Source organism: Glandiceps talaboti, chromosome 17 (genome assembly GCF_964340395.1).
Source record: "Glandiceps talaboti chromosome 17, keGlaTala1.1, whole genome shotgun sequence".
Classification (NCBI taxonomy): domain Eukaryota; kingdom Metazoa; phylum Hemichordata; class Enteropneusta; family Spengelidae; genus Glandiceps; species Glandiceps talaboti.
The window spans coordinates 21,845,867-21,868,845 of NC_135565.1; the positions used below are offsets into that span (position 1 = coordinate 21,845,867).

A 22,979-nucleotide genomic window follows, 5' to 3' on the forward strand; every position below is an offset into this window, starting at 1 on the left:
TTTTGGAACTTTCAAAAATTAATGAAGATTGTTTAAAACATTTATACAGTGAGATGTCACAGATTTGCTCTCCTGTTTCCAGGTACTCCATATTTTACATTTAAAACCATCAGACATTTTGTAAAAACATCATCTGTGCTGGAAAAACCTTCAAAGAAAGCTTTATTTTGTGTAAATTTTACTCTGAAAATAGGTTATTGTAATGAAAAATAATACACTGTAGTGTGACAGACTGTTTATTCAGAAAACACATTGGCTGCATTTCTGAACACAGATAGTGAAAAATTGGAAAATGGTTACGTGAAAAGCTATGTGGAGTAGAGTAGACACAAACACAACAATACCAAGTAGAACACGTTTGTGTAGAAAACAGCATACAGAGTTTGTTTATCAATGGAAAGCCTCAACCACAGGATGTGAACATTCTATAGCAAAGCTTGGCTATTATTAGGTGATACAATAGACCTGCTTTCACTAGGCTGGTTAAGAGGCTATGACGTGTCTAGCAATGAGCTAGTACAGAATGGCTAGAAAAGTAGTGAACACACAAAGGCTCATTGTTCCTCATTCATGATGGTATTTTGTAAGAGCGGGCAAACAATATGCCTTTCACTACTATTTGATTGGTTGTCATGACAACTGCAATCTTTTGCAACTCATCTGAGAAATGCAGGAGGGAGACAGAAAAAAGAGAGGATTGATTGCAAGATCACCTTGTAGACCCTCTAGTTTACCTCACTTTAGCTCACCTTCAGACCCCATAGTTTACTTGAATTTCTCAATCCATAGAATATAACTTTGTGTATAAACACACTATACAGGCTGGTTCTTTTAGAAAACAACTCAAATGTTTATGTATTGATGTTGTAAGCGGGTTTTTTTTTCAATTAAACTTAAACATAGTTTTGTCTCTCTGTTTTTACATGAGTGGGCACTAAGGGTGACAATTACCAGTAGACATAAGACAACATATAGTGATAGTAATAGGGAGACAAATACTGTTGTACACAGGGAAATAAACAGTTGACCATAGGGAAACTGTCACTGTTGAACAATAGACCCTCTACCAATTTGGTTGAACACAGGGAGAGAACACATTATTATTAAACAGAGAGAGACAAACACAGTTGGACATGGAGACAAATGCTGATGCTAATCAAAATGGTGGTCGACACAAAACTGTAAATACATGTTGAGTTTTTGTCATTTTCGTCTATTAAATGTCATATTTTTATATCAAAGTGCTGAAGCATAACTTTAAACTAATTGTTTGGTGTTTGGTTTGGGTAGTTGCAGGAAAAATGGCAAAAATACGGACAGATTTAAAAATCAAAGGCATGTGTCTGGCCGCCTGGACATAGATGTCAACATGCGCGTTCACATTCCACTGTTTTTCACGTTTATGTTTAGAACACATAACTAAACACAATACGCATCATTACTTATACGCCTGCACGATAATGCTCCTGTAGGCGTATGCCGCTTTCTCACGTGTATCTAAACCTCTCTATTATCCAGGGAGTTTGTACTTGTACACATGATGTACATGGCATAATGTGGATACACACCAAGACAAAATACTGGAAGAATTTCCAAATAGACTTCTTTTGACAGAAATGATGATTCTAACAATAAGTAGTAAATTTATAGTGATGTATAATGTAGGTATGAAATATTATAGTATGATATTCCATTATTACAATAGCATAAATTATAACAAGTACTGGTACCTTTTGTATTTGTATAATATTTTAAGATGCAATTTATGTTTGTATACAGTAGTTCATTTGGTATACGAATCCCATGTGTAACATTTGTGTGACAACAAAATTGAATATCACCTTTAACAATATTTTATTTCTGTTTTGCTTTTAGGGTTACTATGGCAACAAAATACAGTATCCCGAGCGAAGATGATGGTCCAATGAAGCGAGAAATTCTAGAAGAAAACAAAGACAGTAGAATGAATGGTCAGAATATGGATATGTCAGACTCGTTAGTGATCGTTAATAGTCCAGAAAAAATTATCAAAGAAAAGAAAACTGTGCACAACAGTCTTGAGAATATAGGTACTGATGAAGTTGATGGCGTAGGAAGAGGACCGGCAAACGGTCTGAACAACAATGAAGGAAGGAGAACTCCTGTCGCAAGTAACTCTATCATTCAAAAAGAACGACAGTTGGAAGAAATGATATTACAGCTGCAGACGCTGCGAGAACAGTTGCTGGCACAACAGCAGGAGAATAACGAGATGCAGAAGAGTCAACTACAGAAACAGCAACAACAGATTGAAATCCAACGACAGCAACAGGAAATGATTCAGATGCAGCAACAGCAACTGTTACAGCAACAACAAAAGATACAAATACTGCAACAACAGATACAGGATCAATCTCAGAACTCAAATCAGTTTGTGCGACTCATTCCGGTTTATCCGTCTGATTTAGCACATCTTCCAAATGCTGCTGCAGCCGGCGCCCTAGGATCACTGCCAGATGGGATGCATCCAGGAATGGTTGTACGCCCGCAAACATCTCCAAAACTTGATCTGCGCCAACCAGGTGTTATCGTTGACAAGTCAAAAGGAATAATATCTACGTCGTCCCTGACACGACACTCACCTGACCAACATCTCCTAACAACAACTGCGCCATTAGGTCTTCGTCCTCCTCCACAAGGACTTTTGACCATTCCAACCGTTACACCGACGCCGCAAGCGATTTCGTCAACAATGGGAAGTAAGAGTGCGCTACAGAATCTGCTGACCACTCCACAACCATTGAACCTTTCAAAGCCCTCCAAGCCGAATGACTGTGACAAAATAAGTACCAATGCATTGTCACCTACTCCTAAGTCTGCCAACACAACTCAAGATTCCTCTAAACTGGCCCAAGCTTTGTCACCAAAACGCTACGTGGTCCACGAACCAGATATGGTGACAGAAGCGATCCGTCAAGCCAGACAACTGAAACAAAAGACAGAGCTTGAAAGAATACTTGGTAAGTTTATTACAAATTTGTTATTTCCTTTTTTCCAAGAAATTTGAAAAGATAGTAACTGGCTGATTCCTTGACTTCATCAACATATGTAAATATTTATCAAGGAGGTTCTAATAGTGAAATTTAAGGATGACTCCAATACTACTTTTATAAGCCATGTACGGTTTTCTCTCTTTCTTTGTAAACTGTACTAAGCACTGTATATATTATTTGAGAAGTCCACACAGGACACCTTGTACCAAAATGAGGCAGTAAAAAGTATACTTAACCCTTTCATGACTAGAGACGAGTTTAAATAATATGGGGACCCAATTTATATGAATATTTTCATAATTACAATAATATTACTTTATTAGGAAATAACATTTCTATAATTCCAGTCTAAAATGAAGTTGATATATGCCAAAAACTTACATAAAACAAGAATTTTGTCCACACAATTTTGGCGGGAATGTTTTCAGTATTGGAGGGGTTAATGTATACTCATCGTGTACTAAAAGTATACTGTTTCAATGTCAAGTACATTTGAAGTCTTGGTGGTTATGATGCTACAAACAACAACAAGACGTAGAAGGTTGCAGACACAACTATCCAGTTCACTGACCTCATCTACATCATGAAACTAGAACACTTGTACACTTGTACACCTAATACAATGTGATGTCATTATCGTATGTAGACTAACTCACACTCCTTGATAGAAAGACTGCGACTAACTATACACACAGATTATAGTCCCAAGTTATACATAACCATCTCAGTACCCACCATTAGTCATCACGTCATTGTATGTTGACAAGTAGAAGGGAAAGGATATACATTGTACACAAGTCTACCTCTAAATAGTCAACTATGTCTGGTTTCTGAGAAATGAGGAACAAACGACATGAAACTGAAACATCACTTTAAAGTCACCTCAGATTTTTATTTTCTAAAATGCCTTTTTCATGTCTTTTTCCTGTTGATCTAGATCTTGAATTAAAACCTTACACTTCCAGTTGTTGACTACATTGTATGTGTGTCCTTGTAAACCATTTGGTATCAACTATTTTCTCACCAAAATAAATTCTACAAATTTACTTTTTTCCAAATTTTTTGCATATTTACCGATGATTTTAGACTGGAATGGTGAAATAGTTTTATATCTATCATATTGGTCTAATAAAAGTTAATTTATATTGTACAAAAGTGACTTTATGTCTCCTAAGATAGAAAGTAGATGGTCTAAAAGTGAAGTGATGTTGTCTCAAGTATGAGTCACCTAATATCATCTGGAGTCTATACTGATGTCAAAGGCTAGATCAGAAGAACATCTAATACAGTAAAATTAACAACATTGTGGTTGAAAAGTGTTCTACAGTAGAATTAACAACATTGTGGTTGAAAAGTGTTCTATATATTAACAAAAAAACAAAAAATCATAAATATAAATTGCTCAGTTCTAGTGGTATTTGCTATGATGTCAAAGAGGGTGAATTTAGACACATTGTTGTGCATAGCTTGATGCTATGTATATCATGGCTACCGTCTTAATTGCTAAGCACTTGTTAAATCTGAACCAAACACCTGGGGAGTCAAAACATTAAGTATTCCACCAACATTACGGTAAACGCTGTAACTTATTTACAACTATTCTTGTGAAGGAGTGTTTGATTCCATTAGAGATTGGTGAACAGAGAGAGGCCTTCTGCTTATAAAGAAGTCTTGATTTTCTATATCTAGAAGCATGGTGAGAAAAGACGAGATACATCGTAGTCTACTAAGTAGACTAAATCGTTCTTTTCAATCTCTTCACAGTTAGTTTGTGACCCTCAGGTTACCACTCGCCAAGACTTAAATTTCTTTTTCTTTTCATGCTGTCTCTTTCCTTTTTTCTTTTCTCTTCCCTTTTCACCAAATCGTAAAAGTATTTCCTATGAGAGGCATAATAAAACCCAGTTTTGTTGACATGCTTTTCAAACTTTATATCTCTTCACTTTTATTGATAATTTGAATAAATTTACATCTATTTGCATATTGGTTCCTATTGGCTAACACTAAAATGATGTCATACTGAGTGTGTACAGCAAGTTTTCAACCAGTCAGCCGCCACATTTATTCCTTATTATAAACAATTGACCACTCAAAGTCAGATGAATATTTCTAATATTTCTATGAAATTTCATTATTATTTACTTCTTTTTTGTTATTCATCATATTCTTACTCCATAGCCTAGTTTATACTTTGACCATAAACCACTTTCTTCAATCCATTATGTAAAATCTCATAATATTTGTTATTGAGACATTGAGTATAATAGCATCCATGATCCTAATACTAGTATTAAATTTAACAACGTCACCGTGTACAGTGCAGTGTAAGATTCTTAAGAATCTATTTCAGATATGCTAACCTGGTATCAGTCTGATAATGGACTTGTATTCAGACGTTAACCCTAACACATACTGGTGAGGTGTTAGTTCTAAGTCAGCCTAGTGTAAACACTGAGCTAGTCTGATTTTAACATAGGACTGGTGCAAGAATTAAGCCTTCCAGTTGCTAACACTTACTGGTGAGGTGTTAGTGTCAGCCTAGTGTTAGCACTGAGCTTGTCTGGTGTTAACATAGGGTTGGTGCAAGAATTAACCCTTCCAGTTGCTAACACATGCTGGTGAGATGTTAGTGTCAGTGTTAATGAACACACTTACATGAAGAATGGAAAAGACTTATCTTAGCACTAAGCTATGTAACTGAAGCAGACAGTGGTTGCTAAGCTGTATTGTGCCTACTTTTACATTTTGTAACTGAAACTCATAACTTTTGTGAATAAAACTATAAAGTTGCTTGACACAAATTCTCTGAGTAGCAAATGTGTAACTCTATGTTTTCCTTGGGCCGCGAACTCGACTAGTTTGAACAAACTATTTTTGTGGTCCAGCCAGAAGTTCAAGTTATTCTTTTATATATACTTTTTTTCTCATTGGCGATGTGATTACTTGATTATTTCATTTACCTCACTTGATATGTAAATTTTTTTTCGACCTTTGGCAAATTAATAATATATAATATGTCTTTGTTATTGTTATTAACAGGTCAAAGTAAAGACGAAGCTACATCACCAAGTACTTCAAGTACAAGTAGTTCAATAGGTAGTAGTAGTAATAGCAGTGGACACAGTAAGGTAAATCTACCCACAGATAGAGAAAAGATAGCATTAGAAGCACTGGCACATCAATTGTGTTTAAAATCCTCATCCAACACCTCATCCTCCTCTTCCTATGCCAAAACTGATGGTGAGCCACCATATATGTCACCGCATGCATACACTGGAATGGACCCCCATGATCAGGTATGATTTATGCATGCTAACACTAAGGAGATTGTCCAGCTTATGAAAAAAATATCAATATTTGTTCAAATGAAAACCAACATTTGATGTGTTTGTTTGTGTTATAACACTGTCAGAATTATAAATTAGTTGTTGTTGTTGTTTGGATTTTAATATTTTCTATAATGACCATATTTTTTTCATTTTCATAATTAATACTTAAAAGCCGTAATGTTTCATTATGAATTTGACCTTTGACATCCAAAGCTAGCCTGTTGTAGCACTAATGATAACACCTGTTCACTTCTGAATCTGTTTTACACTGCGTGTCTATCTGAACTTTGACCTTTTCACCTACTTTCTGTGACCCATGACCCTGTGTCGTCGTATACTATGAAGCACATGATAATTACTAGTATATTCCACTATTAAAGGCCATACCAAATTCTAAAGCCTAATGTTTCTTGTCGCCTCTATCTCTCCCATTAGTTTTATGCAACCCATCACTGTCTTAAGAACAACAACAACAATAACAACAACAACAACAACAAAAATAACAAAAACATTTTCCAAAAGTTTGAATTATATGTTAGTTGTAATTTTTCTTTCAATGGACAATCTCCTAGTGATGTATATTGCAACTCATTTTGTTGTTTCAAATTTTTGCAATTTTTTAGATTGATTTTAGCGTCTAGTTTTGTAGTTTTCATGCATGTACTCTGTTGCTGGATCCAATCCTGCATGGTGAAAGGCTATGTAGCAGATTTTAGCCAGTGTATGGCGCCCTCGTTATACATTGACTGTTTATGACACTGAGGGCGCCATCACACTGCTGAGGCATTGTAGCAGAGTTCTTCTTGTAGTTTTGCAAGTTATCAATTACACCAAGTTCATTTGTGATTATATTCTAGGCTACTTCTCAATGTAATGTATAGTACATATCAAACCATTTAAACTTACTGCCAAATAGTCTGTGTATATCAAAGGATTGACCTCAACACAGTGTTGGCTAATTTGAATTATTGTATGTAATAAAGTTCACCTGCATAGGGGACATTACCTTGCAAACATTATTAGGCAGGGACTATTCTAATAATGACTTATGATGGTCATCTCTTTACTTGCATATAATATACTTTAAATTAATTTCTCCCAGCTGTAGGTTGAAATGGATACTTATTCTGACTGTTTAACTGATTCTGATTCTGAAATCAATTACATCGAGGTCAAGGGTCAGGGTTACTATGATAAAACTGATAATTAAATTAGTAAATTAATATTTGGCACTTTTGATATTTTCATAGCCGCGATGTGTATATTAGCCAATCTTGTCTGTGGCCTTGACAAGTAATTGAGTGTGTGGAATCACATTAACAAAATTATATCAATCACTCCATAGTAGCCAATAGTTTATTAACCTTGTCAAAAAACCTGTTACAGTCATGTACACCAACATGATAAATGGTCTTTGTAATGGGAATAGAATTCATTATTTTATTAATTGTCCAGGGTCTGTAGTCAAAATAAAGGAATAAAATTCACTGTCTAATTAATTGTCCAAGGTCTGTAGTCAAAATAAAAGAACAAAATTCATTATCTTATTAATTGTCCAGGGTCTGTAGTCAAATTAAAGGAATAAAATTCATTATCTTATTAATTGTCCAGGGTCTGTAGACAAATTAAAGGAATAAAATTCATTATCTTATTAATTGTCCAGGATCTGATGTCAAAATTTGCCTTGTGAAAGTGAAAGGAATAGAATTCAGTGAGAAATAATTATTTGTGGGAAATCTTATTACTTGTCCAGGGTCTGTTGTCAAAATTTAGATATTACTTTTTGAATAAGAATATTCTCAATATTAAACTTAGTGATTTACATAATGTCAAAATAAAATACTTGCAAAAAAAGTGAAAGAAAATCAAGAACTTGTACGAATAAATATAACAAGGGAAGGTTGGCAGTTCTGAAAATTGTAAGATTTAGAAATGTTTTCTATTTCTCATAAACAGCTGATAATAGGAGAATTTTATGTACCAGTAAACTTATAAGGGTTACTTTGAGGGAATAATTTAGAATTATACAAATGTTTACTATTTTATAGCGGGTAGATTGATAGTCAAAGAATGTAAACATTTTATTGTTTTTAGGGAATGACTTGAAATTATGTAAATTTTCATTTTAGGGGATGAGGGAAATGGTAATTGACTTGACTGATGATGAAGACAAAAGTAAGATGGAACAATGTAAGTATTTAGTTGCCATGGTAACTTCACAGACAATTGATAATGTCTTGAATTTACATTTTTTTTATGATACTGAGCTATGGTTATTACAATTCTACTGATTAGTAAACATAAAAGGGTTTTCCTGACATTTTGAGTGATAAATTTCATTTTTGCTTAATTTCATTACATGTATGTCATTGCCAGGCACTGCAACCACTACAAATAGTAATATTGAGACATTTGTGTTGCATATTTCATTGACAGTGTCACCAGGTTCTGCAACCATTGCACGCATGTATCGAGATGGTCGTCGATATCAACCTAACGAACCGCACATCAAACGACCAATGAACGCCTTTATGGTGTGGGCCAAAGAAGAACGAAAGAAGATTCTGTCCATGCATCCTGATATGCATAATTCTAACATCAGCAAAATACTTGGTAAGTGTGGATATACTTGGTAAGTTTGGATATACTTGGTAAGTGTGGATGTGCTTGGTAAGTGTGGATGTGCTTGGTAAGTGTGGATATGCTTGGTAAGTGTGGATATACTTGGTAAGTGTGGATATACTTGGTATGTGTGGATATACTTGGTATGTGCAGATATGCTTTGCAAGTGTGAATATACTTGGGTAAGTTTGTATATATTTGGTAAGTGTGAACATCTACTTGGTAAGTGTGGATATCTACTTGGTAAGGTGGATATATTCTAATACATGATGACCAATACATTGTCTAAGAAATGGGAACCTTGATTACAGACACACAAATCACTTCAAATTTGCATAACTTTGCATAACTTGTAGAAAAGACACAAGGTACTGCATGACATGTAGATTTTACTTAAACTTGCCGTTCAAACAAAAAACACTGATTATAGATATGTAATACATAAACTTTCAACTTGTATCTTTTGCCATCATTCCTGTGAGTGAACTCTGAAATACACATATTCAAACTACTATGAAATATGTCAAAGAGTACAAACAAAGTGATGATAATTACATTCATAGAAATGTAAGTTTTTAAACTTTTTAAAAATGTTTGCTACAGGTGCCAAATGGAAAAATATGTCAAACCAAGACAAACAACCGTATTATGAAGAACAAGCCAGACTAAGCAAGGCACACTTAGAGAAATATCCCGACTACAAGTATAAACCAAGGCCAAAACGTACTTGTATCGTTGATGGTAAAAAGCTACGAATTAGTGAATATAAAGCACTTATGAGAGCTAAGCGACAAGAAGTACGTCACGTCCTCTACACGAGTGAGGCACAAAGGATTGCGGTTCAACACGCACTCGCATCGTTGCCAAGTCAACCAATGGTTGGGTCTATGTCTGCAAATTCGCCTACGATGGAAAATCCGTATTTGCACTCACCGCCGGACGTACACAACATGCGACACGACATTAAGGAAGAACCCATGGAAGATATGTGAAAAGAATCATCTTCATGATAATGATGAAGTGATGTCAAAATGCCAAGTGAAGATAACGTTGAAATGGCATAAGCGACTGATTAGATCAAAGTGTAGAAAAGTGTGAAATAGACACAGAGTAGCGAAATGTACACAAATTGTAGCATGAAATGTATTCTAATGTAACTAATAGTATGTAACAAGTATGTGTAACATACATGTACGTTAACAAATTGACAAAATGATTGTACGGACGTAAAAATGTAGGTAGACTGAATTGAATTGTACAAACATTTAGATTGTATAGAGAATTTTTAATTTCTTTCACAAATAATGAGTACATAAAAAGAAATTACAACTTTTAAAATTTCTGTGAAGAAACTGACCAAAATATTTGAAACGATCTGTTTCCTTGACTGCATGACATAGTAAAACAGCTTTCTGTACACAAAATTCTTGTTGATAGTGTGTCATGCATTGCTTCATTCTGTACATGTAAACTGAATGTATGGACATTGTAAAAAAAAACTGAAAATAATCAAAAATAATCTTAACTCTAAAAGTAGTTTTGTGTAAAGTGAGAAATTGTATAACTCTAAAGCTGGAAAGTACTTACAGTGTATTTCTATCCTGATACATATTTCATAATGTATGCAGTTTCACCCAACAGATCTCCTGATAGACTGTAAGATATGTTATGATGTTCCGCCCTCACCGGCCTCCTCTCACGGGAGGGGGTTGGCTGATATGTGAGGACGTCCCGTCACAGCGTACCTTACAGACTAATCTCCTGAAGGCTCAGTACGCTGTCCTTCCTTGCAGTTATGCTAATGAGGGCTCTGGTATGCTAATGATTTCCTAATATGGGTGCTTGTGTGCTATTAATAGTGTTCAGTGAATTTTATTCCTAATATGGACTCCTGTATGCTAATTTGTTCCAAATATGGATTACAGCATCCTTTACATTTGTACTACATCAGCAATATCTAACAACATTTGTACAAGAAAGTTATTTTTCTAAAAGCTATGGAAATCTTTGTCAATACAACCCATAAATCTCTTTCCATTGATTTCATCACTTGAAAAAGTGAAAAAAAAACTCACTCTCACAGTTGATAAATTTTATCCTATCGCAGTTTCATTTTGTCAACTGTATAGCTAATTCTGTACAAAATGAGCCTTCAGTAGAATTCAGAGTCCTTCACTGTTTCCTCATATTAAGCACTCTGGAGAAATCATTACTATGCCATGTATGAATATTCATATTTGCATATGAATATACTTATGAATATTCATTAGTATACATTTGCATAATTCTGCTGGCATTACAGTGACAGCCTAACGCTTACCAGGTTGTGAAATTTCACATCTCAAAAAAATATTTCTGGAATATTCAAAACTAGTAGCAGTTATGAATATCAATGTTTTCCAGGTCAGAGGTCACATAACTGCATGTTTTGATAGAGGGCGCCATCTACTTTAATTTGTGTTGTCAAAGCTTTAATAAGAGTTGCTGTAATTCTGTCAGTCCTGTCTGATGATAAATCTCAGACGAGCTACGTCAAAGTACTTAAAATTAAATCTGTGCAAGCAGCTATGTAAAGAGTTTAATCAGTATTTCAGCCATTATAACAACTCTAGTAGAGGGACCAAAACTCTTACAAAATAATTTCTTTTTTTAAACGACTGACAGAACTATATAGCAATTTTCAGCCAGAAACAAAAATCACTTTTTGCCAGAAGTGTGAACTATCGGTATTATGTTAGACTATCTTAGGGCATTTAGCTAAACTATCCCTGCCATCATTATAGTATATAGATATATAAATATTTAGGGCAAAATACATTTTAATAACCCAAAAGTTCTAAATTCTATTATTTTTGGATATGCATAGATGTATATGTTTTGAATGTAGAATTCATTGCAAACTTTAAAAACAGCAATTACTGCCAAAAGTGTTTGTTTCATATAAACCCCATGTTCTATCTATTTTAGTATCTCCCTGTGTTGTAATATACATTGGGTTAAACTATTGTAGTAGAATAGGGGTATTTCATAAAAACTCAGAGTCAGATTTTTACCGTGGGTAATTATACTGCCATAACTCATACAATTGGATAATCTTTGAGCAACAATATGAGAAGAAATTTTGGTTGTCAACTTCTGGTGCAACATTTTGAAGTTTGAGGTTTTCATGTTTTGATGTTGAGAAGCTCAAATTTCAACAATTTTGCTTTCTACAAAATCGTGTTCAATTTTACTGATATTTTGATGCATACCATTTTATGATTCAATATCATGCTGCTTTTGCCTCATTAGTTTTTCAGTGTTCATGTACTTCAGTTTTTGTGTGTGTGAATCTTTCCATCAAATGGGTAAGCCAGTATCACGTGACATGTTGTGTTGTCTGGATTTTTCCAGTGCCAACAAGTTTGATCCAGTACAAACCAGTTTGCTGGTTTTAATTTCTGGTTTATTTCACTCAACCACATTGACCCAGTACAAACCAGTTTACTAGTTTATTTCAGATTTGATTGATTTAAACCAGAACAATCCGGTTTAGTTGTTTTGTTTTGATATTTGATTCTGTTCAAAGTCAATCGGTTTGAGCCAGTACAAATCCGGTGTACACTTGTAGAATAGTTTTTCAGAGTACAACAGTGTATTTCAATAACCTAGTTTGGAATGCTGTAGACTCACAGTGGTTTGATCATGTGAAATGTAGTTTTAGAGACATAATTTTGAGTCCAGAATATTTGATAAAACTAGTAACAGCAGATTTGCTCCTTATGAGATATAAACTGATGTGTTCAGCCCAGTTTTACAAAATAATCAGATTTGTATTGTACAGTGATTGAAAGAGTAGGTTTTGGTTGCAAGCTTGTTTGTCTGATACCAATCTAGATAGAACTGGTTTAAACCAGTACTGACCAGTGCAGTCTAAAACAGTGAGTAGTATAGATACTTCAGCCATCTTGTTGAAATCCAGATAAAACTGGTCATAACTAGTTCAGTCAAAAGATAGCCAGGGTGGGTGTAATACAAACCCAAATGAAAGTATTTGTTGTGAGGTAGTTAGTTTTTGGAATCTGAGAGGAAAATCTCTGTTCTGTGTTATGATAATACTTGTTGGTTTTCCATTTTTTATTTCAATCTCTCTTTTTCTTCAGTTATTTTGCCAGAAAGTAGTTTTTTCATCAAAATATTCTCAGTCAGATAATTTCAAGCTGCCATCATTTGGTGTTATCGTACTGCCAGATATTTCATTTTTATAGGACAAAGCCAGTCTTTATTATCGTTTATTTGTAAATTTAGTCTGAAAGTTTAAAAACATCTATATTAAATTGAAATTTTCTCATATACCAAACGAGTGTACTATGACAAACACAAACAATGTGTTATAAAATTTAAATGACCAAACATGTTGAACCAGTAGTTATTTTGAATGCATAATTATAGCATACCAAATAAGGATATTTGTAATCCTTATTTGGATTATAGGTTGTTTCCAAATAAGGATATTTGTTTTCCTTATTGGGATTATAGGTTGTACAACTTAGAAACTTACTCACCAATCAGAATCATGTATCTTGATGATGTCATCAAAATGCTGTATAGAAATATATTTGATTTCTTTCATAACTTGTCTTATTTGGAGTAGATTGTTTCATTGGTTTTTTTAAAAAAAAATTATAATTGCATCTGATTCAGGTTAAACTTCTCAAACTGTTTTTAATGAAGAGTAAGTAAGAAATACTAATTTTGAGTCAAGTTGAACCGATATGCTAATTAGACGAGATGAAAACTGTATATTTTCCTTTAGTAATATGAACCATTGGCAGAGTTTTTATTTTTGTAGTATATGTTTAAATGAGAGAGAACCAACCTTTGATTAATTAAGCAGTTATTGAGAAAAAAATATTATAAATAACTAGGTGCCAAAGTTACCGGGAACGTTAGAGTGTTGAAAACAAATGAAGAAGAAAAAATGGAAAAAAAAATTAGGTTTTTTGTGCCATGTCACCAAACTGTCTGTAGACGAAGCACTAGTGTTGAATTTCTGACTTTATAGCCCCTCCATGTGTACCTGTCGTACTCTATTTATAGCCCCTCCATGTGCACCTATCCTACCCTGTTTATAGCCCCTCCATGTGCACCTGTCCTACCCTGTATTGTCAACTTGATATGGTCCTGGAATGTAATGTGGCATCATTCATTGCATAAGATAGGGAAGGTTAATCCTAAGTTGAAAACACATGTTTATGTCTTCATTTGGACCAGTGTGTATCAATTTCATTGAAAGTAGCCATATGGATGAGGATTGGGTATTCATTTTGGATTTTTAATTTATAAAACAATTTTATCATGACTTCCTACTTGGAGAAAAACATTGAGAAAGTCTGTGTTTGTAACTCAATACATTGCAAAAAGCTAAAGAATACATAAAAAGTTTGTTATTGTACCTTCAGTAACAACATTTTACACATTTATTAATCTTTTGCCATTTATTGAGTTGCAAACAAGGACTTGGCATATGTTGTATCATGTTGATTTGTCAAGTAGGAAACCATGATAAATAGTTTTAGGAATTCAAATTCCAAAATAATTACCCAATCTCATCCATATGGCCACTTTAGAAATTATTATATCTACGTTGTCTTGTTGAATTCATATTGCAAGAAAAGTATATGATGAAAAAAAAAATTACCTCATATAGTAGATATGACAATTATCACTTCAGTAGTTTTGATTGGATAATACAAATTCTGACCAAGTTACTTGTCAACCAACCAGAAACATAGAATTAGCACTTGTGATAAGTTGAGCCTTAAACCATAATGACCTTTGAACTCCTAGCAACAAGTTCAAAACAGTGGAATGACGTTGCATCTGATCCAGTAACCATACTGATATATCCCATTTCTTCCAAATTACTTCTTTCAAAAGTATGGTTTGTTAATAGAATCACTTTAAATACAGTAATTCCTGTCAAATCTTTTATAATTAAAATCAAGTCATCCTCGTATAAAATGTTTTTATGATTTATTACAACTTTCAATTCAAACAGGACTATATTGTTTGTAGAAAGATAAATGGTTTGTCTACATTCCTATCACTTTGAATAGAAATGTTAACAAGTCATAATCATTTAGTCTATTTCTGTTCCAAAAACTCTTTAAAAAAAACCCACACTTCCAAATTTATTGACTATAAATGCATGAAAAGCAGCTACCCTGCAGACAATATGTACTTAATTACTGTTAATATGTTTGTACATCAAAAGCTTAGAGTGTTTGTATGGTAATAATCTACTTAGATGAAATACATTGTATGTACATGGTATTATTACATATGTATCAGAGATTACTTGTACCAGTACGTACACATACTAGTGGTATTTGCCTTGTAGTGCAATACCGAAAACGTTACTGCATATCTGTATGCAAATGATATGCAAATGATGATGCGGTCATTCATTCGACACGAATGCAGATGATCGCAGAATGTCATTTTTACAGAAATTTGCTGTTTTGGATAAACATATATAATAATTATAACAGAAGCCGATGCCATGTGAGTTCTAGTTTTGTGCACTCAGGCTATTGCTATTTGCACTCGTGCTTGCAGTGTTTTCTGCTGCACTTTCACTCGCTGCTTGCTACGCTTGTGAAAGTACTGCTACAGAGAACATTGCAAGCACTCGTGCAAATACACAGAGTGCACTACAATTGTACTCATGTGGCATGGGTTTCTGTCATAACATCACAAGTGTTTATGAAGTGTATTAATGGAATTATAGTAGATGAATTGTTGACTGGATCTTGTGTGGCATATAGTTGCAGTAACGCTGCAGTAAATCTTGTGTGGCATAGTTGCAGTAATGTGCAACAATTGTGCTACATTATTAAATATTGCTTATTGCAGTAACTTAGAGTACAGTTGTTGCATCAAAACTGCATCAGATTTTACTATAGAATTGCGGCATTGACTGCACAGTTGCAGCAACTATGCAGCACAAATCACATTGCAGTTGTGGCATATCTGTAGTTACTATACAGAATTGTACTTGTGTGGCATAGGTGTAGTAACTATACTACAATGCAAACTGCAGTAGACTGCAGTAGATATATGTAAGTGGTATAGTCATTCTAAATGTCTTCTACTCAAGTTTTACTTCAATATTTTTTTATTTCAATATTTCATAATAGTTGTATACCACTAGTCTGAAATATTCCACTTCATTTTTCTCTCATTTTGGGGACACCAGCTGTGTATACTTTTACTTCTCTTTTGGAAATTTGAAGGTTTTTATGTGGTGTTGGTGCTATACTTTCAAAACACGGATGCTTTCAAGTAGTGTAGATGAAAAAGGAATGAAATGTTCATGTATAAACCAACTTAGGTAACTAAAGTAAACTTTCGGCAGACCATAGACCCAGGACTGGATAGTTTGTGTTGTTCCTACCTTAGTCTATGGATATACTGTTTATCCCAGTAAATGTTCTTAATGTTAACACAATGATATGGAAGGGGGAAGGGAGGAGGGGGGGGGGGGGGGTACTGGAAATGCCATTATTGTTATTTAAAAGTCCTGAAACACCATAATTGTAATAATTGTTGATATTACATGATGTCCTCCTCCAAGTGTTTGGAAACATTGGTTCTCAACCTGTGATTGGGCAAATGGACAAATTTACATAGTAATGTGTTCTTTTGTTATGTAAATTTCCAGCATCTACCATTGTCTGCTTGGGGGACAGAGATACCAGAAAGATGGACAGATATGAAAATGATGGGATTGAAGTCCTTTTCATTTAAACATCTGTACCAGGATGAACGTTATCACTCCAGTACTCTGTTCTACTCCTTCCCCATCTCTTCCATTCTTCTCTTACTCTCAACAACAAAGAAAACATGTGAAAGTTGGTTATGCATGAAATTCTTTCTCTCTTTCCATTGTAAATAATTTTCTTGGCTTTTATACATCAAAACTGAGGAACCACGTTGAATGATACTTTTTGCCAAAACTTGTGAAGAAAGAAAACAACCTATCTGTAACATTAAATGTATCTACCAAATATGCATGTATCTTTCACTAAGAAAAGATATACCAATTGTAAATCAATCTTAAAAATTGTTCTGTTCTTAGGGTGTCCTTTCTTTTTTCCCAGTATTTCATTGGTCAATTTAATCAGTTGACCCTCCAAATTCATACTTAGTAAGAAAGAATCCCTAAGATGACCACTGAAATCAATCTCTGAAAATATTTCCTTTGCTAGGGGTCCAATAAATGTTTTTAGTCAAACAGCTATTGATCTGAATGGCCAACCAGGTCACCTGACCATCCAAAGTAATTAACATAATTGATAAAACTCCCTAAGAGTGTGATTATTTTTTAAATGTAACTTGTAAAAGATTGCCAAGTAGCCAATCATTTACCTAGAAAATTCTCAGGAATAAGTTGATCATTTTGAGTGTAGATGATACAGCTAATATGTGTATTTTAACACTGTTCATAAAAGGCAGACTTTCTTAAACTTGTTGCTTTTCTGAATTTTCCTTTTTCTCTTATTTGGGCTGTCAGAAGTGTGAATATTTAGTTATGTATCTGTTAACATCTTAGTTTTCTCTTTCAGATTTCTTTTATTCTTCTGATATGAAATATCAACCATTGTTTTTTTTTCATTTTGTTACACTTTTCAACATCTGTTTTTGTTTATTGACAACTTTAAGTATACATGTTATTTTAGCCTTGACTTGATGTTTCCAAACTTTGTGTGTGTTTACCAGTTTGTAGTGTTTTGTTTTTCGTTATTTGAAAATACTAGTTCTTTTCTTGGTGACATGGCAAATTTAATGTCTGACATAGGGTACCTTCTCTGTATTTGGTACCTTTTCCAACTGTATTAGAATAGTGGGAGAAAGTCTTCTTTATTTTTCATGTCATTTTTAGCATAACAGTAGTAATACCGTGTTGTAGATTATGCTATATATGCTGTTAAATGCGACTCGTACTGTTTGAAATGATTGTATCAACATACAACATTGATCTTAGATTCCGGGGTTTGAACTTTGGGGCCAGTCAGCTCTGTGTTGTAGATTTAAGTTTATTTTTGTAGGAGTTGAATATTTAAGTTGTACTTTTATCGTACAAACATCACTGCCAAAGTAGTTCAATAGATTTTATGCCGAGGAAACCTCTTAGGGTAATAAAGAGCGCCACCTAGAGTTACTGCCATTAAAATTGATGTCTTTTGTTTTTATATGTATGGTGAACTTGTGGAAAAGAGATTGCTTGCAAGAGATTGTATGGTTTGTGTTTTTATTTTTACAAGTTGAGGAAGAAAGAGTACTGATATAGCTGTTTTTACATAAGTACGTATCCATAGTAACAAACATTTAGCGAGCTCATGACTCATGGGTATCTGTTTACAAAGCAACATGTATGAGTGCATCCCTGTTTACAAAAAACCATCCCATAATACTATCAATGGTCAAATTACGAATACGAAATGTCTTAGGTATATATACATTTTCATTACATTTAATATAATCTTGAAATTAATCTTAATGTGTTTAAATGTTCACAGATTTTACAAGTCCTCATGAATTGTATCAATAGTGGACGTCTTCTCATGTTAGGGTACGGTGTCCAACCATTTATTAAACAGCGCCCTCATGAGTTCATCCCCAACTGAGTATTCCACCCTATCACTTCTGTACAACTGATTATTCCACCCTAGCACTTCTATACAACTGAGTATTCCACCCTAGAACTCTTCCATCACAGGTTTCTGCTGTCCCTGCCACAACTACACAGTAGTAAGGAAAATAAGTAATGCAAACATTCAAAACGCATACACTGAGTAATGTTTTTATTTCACACATTTCATTAATTTATGGAAAGCTTTAATAAGACAGTCAATCAACAAATATGATAGAATATTTTTAGGGATGGCCCAAAAATATCAAGAAAATGTAACCTGAAATGAGTTGTAATCCTTGTTTTACAAGATTTGTACATATCTCACAGGATCTAGGTATGTTCTGACTTTATCTAAATTAATAAATGTTGTGATGAAACTACCCAAATAAAAGTTTGCTCTATACTAAACATGAAAAAAAATTATTAGAAAATATGAAAATATAAAAATGATTTCTTTTTGTTTCTTGTAATTCATCTCCTAAAAGATTGCTTGGTTTGTTTTTAGGTAAAATACTACAAAATCTGATATGAAATTAGATCATTTTTTAAAACTTATCTATTGAAAGTATGTTGGATCACTCTAGGTAAACTATTGAAAACTTTGATCACAAAATATGGAAAATGCAAAACTCGTTATTTCAAACTTTATCTACTAAAACTTAAAAGTGTTTGGTTTATTTAATATTAATCTATAAAAAAAACTCTTTAAAAACATAAAAATTACAAATTATTTTTTTCAAACATTATTTACTAAAGAATTGCTTGATTTTTTTAGCTAAATATTCAAAACTTTCATTAGAAAATACCAAACTAACAATATCTTTGCAGTATTTCTTCAATAACTACATTGTTATCTACTATGATCTATAGGAGTATAGTCTATTACTAAATCGCCAAATATCAAATCTGGAAATACGACTGAAATAGAAAAAAAAATTGTTTTCAAGTGAAAATAAGGTAAGTTTTAATATGATAGGCAAAATTTTATGAAACGACGTCATATTTTTCAAAATATTGTTATCTGTTTTGCACGTAGTGACAACTAATTTCCGCCACTACTGTACCAATTTGCATAATTAGCAGACGGTTGAACCTGACGAAACGACTGTGGATGAACTATACTGTACTGGGCGGGGCATGGAGTTTGCATCACCATTGATGCAATGACATGACCAGCATCAGTGCTCGCTCCCTCCGTATTCGCCAAGCTGTCCTGTTGTTGTTGTGGTTGTTGGCCATTTGCATCACCGGTCTGCACCACTTCTCCCATGCTGCACTCCCCTCGATTTTCTCCGCTGGTGGTCGCGTCTACCTTCTGACCGATTGTCTGGTTGGTTCCATGACGGTAATTTTGGTGAGAACGTATATCAGACGGATTGTAACCAGGGAGACTTCCTTGTACTGGTGAAGTACAGTTCTGAACGTAGGCGGGTGGAAGATTCAATTTGGCAAAAGTAGTCTGAAACTGTGACGGCGTTTCAACTGGAAAAAAGAAAGAAAATTATTAAATCTCGTTAATACATTGGCCGAACAAAATGCAACTACGCGTTCGCTGAAATTTATCACATTGCAACTTTGTATCAATTTGAACGTCACCGTTCTGTTCTCTCTCCCCCCCCCCTCCCGACAGCCACGTATCCTGCACGATTTCTACATGCGCATGACATGGTATCAATATTTTTCCACTTTTAGATCCGACATAACTATATGTCAATTTCTTCAAAAATGACCCCAAACGATCTTTATACGAAGTTTGGATAATGACATGATACGAACATTCACTCGAACTTTTGAAATATGTTCGATATTTCCCGCCATCACATCGGAAAATACCGATTAGCAAAACAGTGCCTAAAACATCCTCAAAATTGTCCCAAATGTTCCAATTCGACCATTTTTCGCTAAAATTTTGCGATAATTTAACTCTATTAACTTTTATTCGACATATCGTCAATTTTTCCTATTGTAAACCTTACATATTCAACAAATTAAAAGTTGACGACGCAGCAATTCATGTGATGATTACGCGATTGCCCGAATTTTTACAAGGCAACTTTAGAGAAAGGAAACTTGACAGAAAATGGCGGGATTTACCTTGCTTAGAACATGTAGCACGACCCATAGTCTGTGGCTGTGCCTCCCAGCAGGTTATAGATCGGATCGCACTTGAAGCTTGTCGGGGTTGTTGCTGCTGTAATGTCATCGACGTCGACGGACTAGCGGTGCTTTGCGGTATACGTGGTACAGTTACGAAACGAGGTACGTTGATTCCGAGCCGCTGTTCCATTTTCTGGCGTCTCCGTAGGGCCACTTGTCGTTTCATTACTTCTTGGCGTTGTTTTACCAAGATACAGTCCTGGCAAGTACAGTTACGGAACTTACAGATACTTTTGTGGTCTTTTAAGCGAACTACGAAGCCATGATTACGACAGCGAGCACACTTTGGTTGTTTGCCTGAATTTTTTGGAGAGAGTTTTTCTGCTGACAGCTCTTCTTCGGGTACGAGCGCAGTCGTGTCATCTGATGACTTCTGTTCATCACTTTGAGGTGACTGACTTGGTGAATTAGATACATCCTCATTGATTTTTAGTTCTGGCGTTGGCATTTTGAAAAATCGACTGTTCTAGCTCCAAAAGACGATCTTGTTCGTTCAGTGTCAAATGTACAGAATGGTCACTTATGCACATTGCGACGTGACAGGTCAAACCCGCGCGATCAATTGTTCGAAAAATTGTTACATTTTGATTGACAAGTAGTTTCAAAATTTGTTTCAAAACAACCTGAATTTGCCACAAAGTAGATCAAATTTAGATAAGAGATGATTTAATTGTGTGTGCTTTTCGACCAGTTTGTTGAGATGCCGGAAATTTCCAGGCGTCTTTCGTCTGACTTCGTGATCGACACTCGGAATCTGGACGAGGTCAATGACAGTGCGTTCAAAAGTTTACGGAGTAAGGTGAAGCCGTTCACTTTTAGTGTTATTCACCCCAAAAATTAGTGTACCTTGGTCACGTAAGATGTAATTTTAGATCTAAAAATAGAGTTATGCAATTGCTGGGTGTGTCGAGTACAGTGACCTCAACCTACAACTGTGAATTTGAAATAGCCAGTATAGTTTTATTTCAAATTATGAAAATTATAGAAAAGTGTGGATATACTTGAAAAGTTGAAATATAGTAAATTTTGATTTATTTGATTTTGGATTACGAGTATAAATTGTAGGTATCATGAAGATCTACTGTTTGGCTAGAATAAGTAAGGCCAGACAAAAATAAATGATCCTGGTCCCATGTGATCCTTTAGGCATAAAAAAAATTGTCTAATTTCGATTACACTCAATTTTAATAGAATAGGTATAAAGTGGGGTAGGTAGATTTTTTTTTCTTTTTAATTTTTTGATAAGTGAGATTCGTGTGTTCTCTCCACTTATGTGTGTGTGTGTCTGTGTGTGTGTGTTTGTGTGTTTGTGTGTGTGTGTGTGTGTTTGTGTGTGTGTGTTTGTGTGTGTGTGTGTGTATGTGTGTGTTTGTGTGTGTATGTATGTGTGTGTGTATGTGTATGTATGTGTGTGTGTGTGTGTGTGTATGTATGTGTGTGTGTGTGTGTGTATGTAATTAGAGAAAAGAAATCCAATAAAGAGAAGATTAAGATGAGGAAAAGGAGAGACAGAGACCACCAAACTTGGTAGTTACAATGACCACCAAACTTAGCTTAGTAGTAACAAAAAAAATCATTTCAGAGTATGAGATAGTACGTGAAAGCAGTCACACATGACTATGAGATGGCCATTGCAAGTATATTGGTGTGAAACAAGTATGAGATCTAAAGAAGTAAATTTTAATGATTTGGTTTATCCCAGAGTTGAAACCATTCCAGGTACGTACGCTATAACTAGCTATGCAGTGATCATACACAAATTGTTCGGGATGATGTAAATACATATTGCATTCCCATTCCACTCCTACTATTCACTACAAAGAATAACTATAAAGTTACGCGGATCCAAATATTAACACTGCATACTTTTCCACTGAGGAGCGCCACCAACGGTTGCATTTTACGTTAGACCGGAGATTTCACCCGTTTAGTAGGCCTGGGAACGAGGACGGTTTGCTTTTGTTGCGTGAAAGCCGAGGAAAGGCATTTCTAGCCATCCTGCGTTGCCCAACCTCTAAATTTGTCATGAAAATTGGCAAATCATACCCAGAAAATACCTGCTGGACATGGGGAACGACATGGGGAGTACGCACAGTTAGGTGTTCAAGCTAAGTAGGCACGTGCACTGTTAATGTTAGGAGAAACATATGAAAATTACCA

At 34.6% G+C, this 22,979-nt stretch overlaps 2 protein-coding genes across 3 annotated transcripts in view; one reads left to right on the plus strand and one right to left on the minus strand.

Moving 5' to 3' along the window:
• Positions 1–10,220, plus strand: part of LOC144448455 (transcription factor Sox-6-like) — a 42,534-nt gene extending 32,314 nt beyond the window's left edge. For both annotated transcript variants that reach the window (XM_078138707.1, XM_078138706.1), the window contains exons 2-6: positions 1,876–2,999; positions 6,072–6,328; positions 8,491–8,551; positions 8,798–8,974; positions 9,587–10,220. In XM_078138707.1, coding sequence (XP_077994833.1) covers positions 1,883–2,999; positions 6,072–6,328; positions 8,491–8,551; positions 8,798–8,974; positions 9,587–9,975 — 2,001 coding nt within the window. In that variant the 5' untranslated portion in view covers positions 1,876–1,882 and the 3' untranslated portion in view covers positions 9,976–10,220. The remainder of the gene's footprint in view (positions 1–1,875; positions 3,000–6,071; positions 6,329–8,490; positions 8,552–8,797; positions 8,975–9,586) is intronic.
• A 9,223-nt stretch (positions 10,221–19,443) lies between these two features.
• On the minus strand, positions 19,444–21,317 carry LOC144448541 (uncharacterized). Its single transcript, XM_078138809.1, has 2 exons — positions 20,757–21,317; positions 19,444–20,144 (listed from the first exon to the last, which is right to left on the minus strand). Exons 1-2 carry the CDS (start codon positions 21,265–21,267, stop codon positions 19,705–19,707), a joined length of 951 nt encoding a protein of 316 aa, XP_077994935.1. The 5' UTR covers positions 21,268–21,317; the 3' UTR covers positions 19,444–19,704.
• Positions 21,318–22,979: the final 1,662 nt, after the last annotated feature.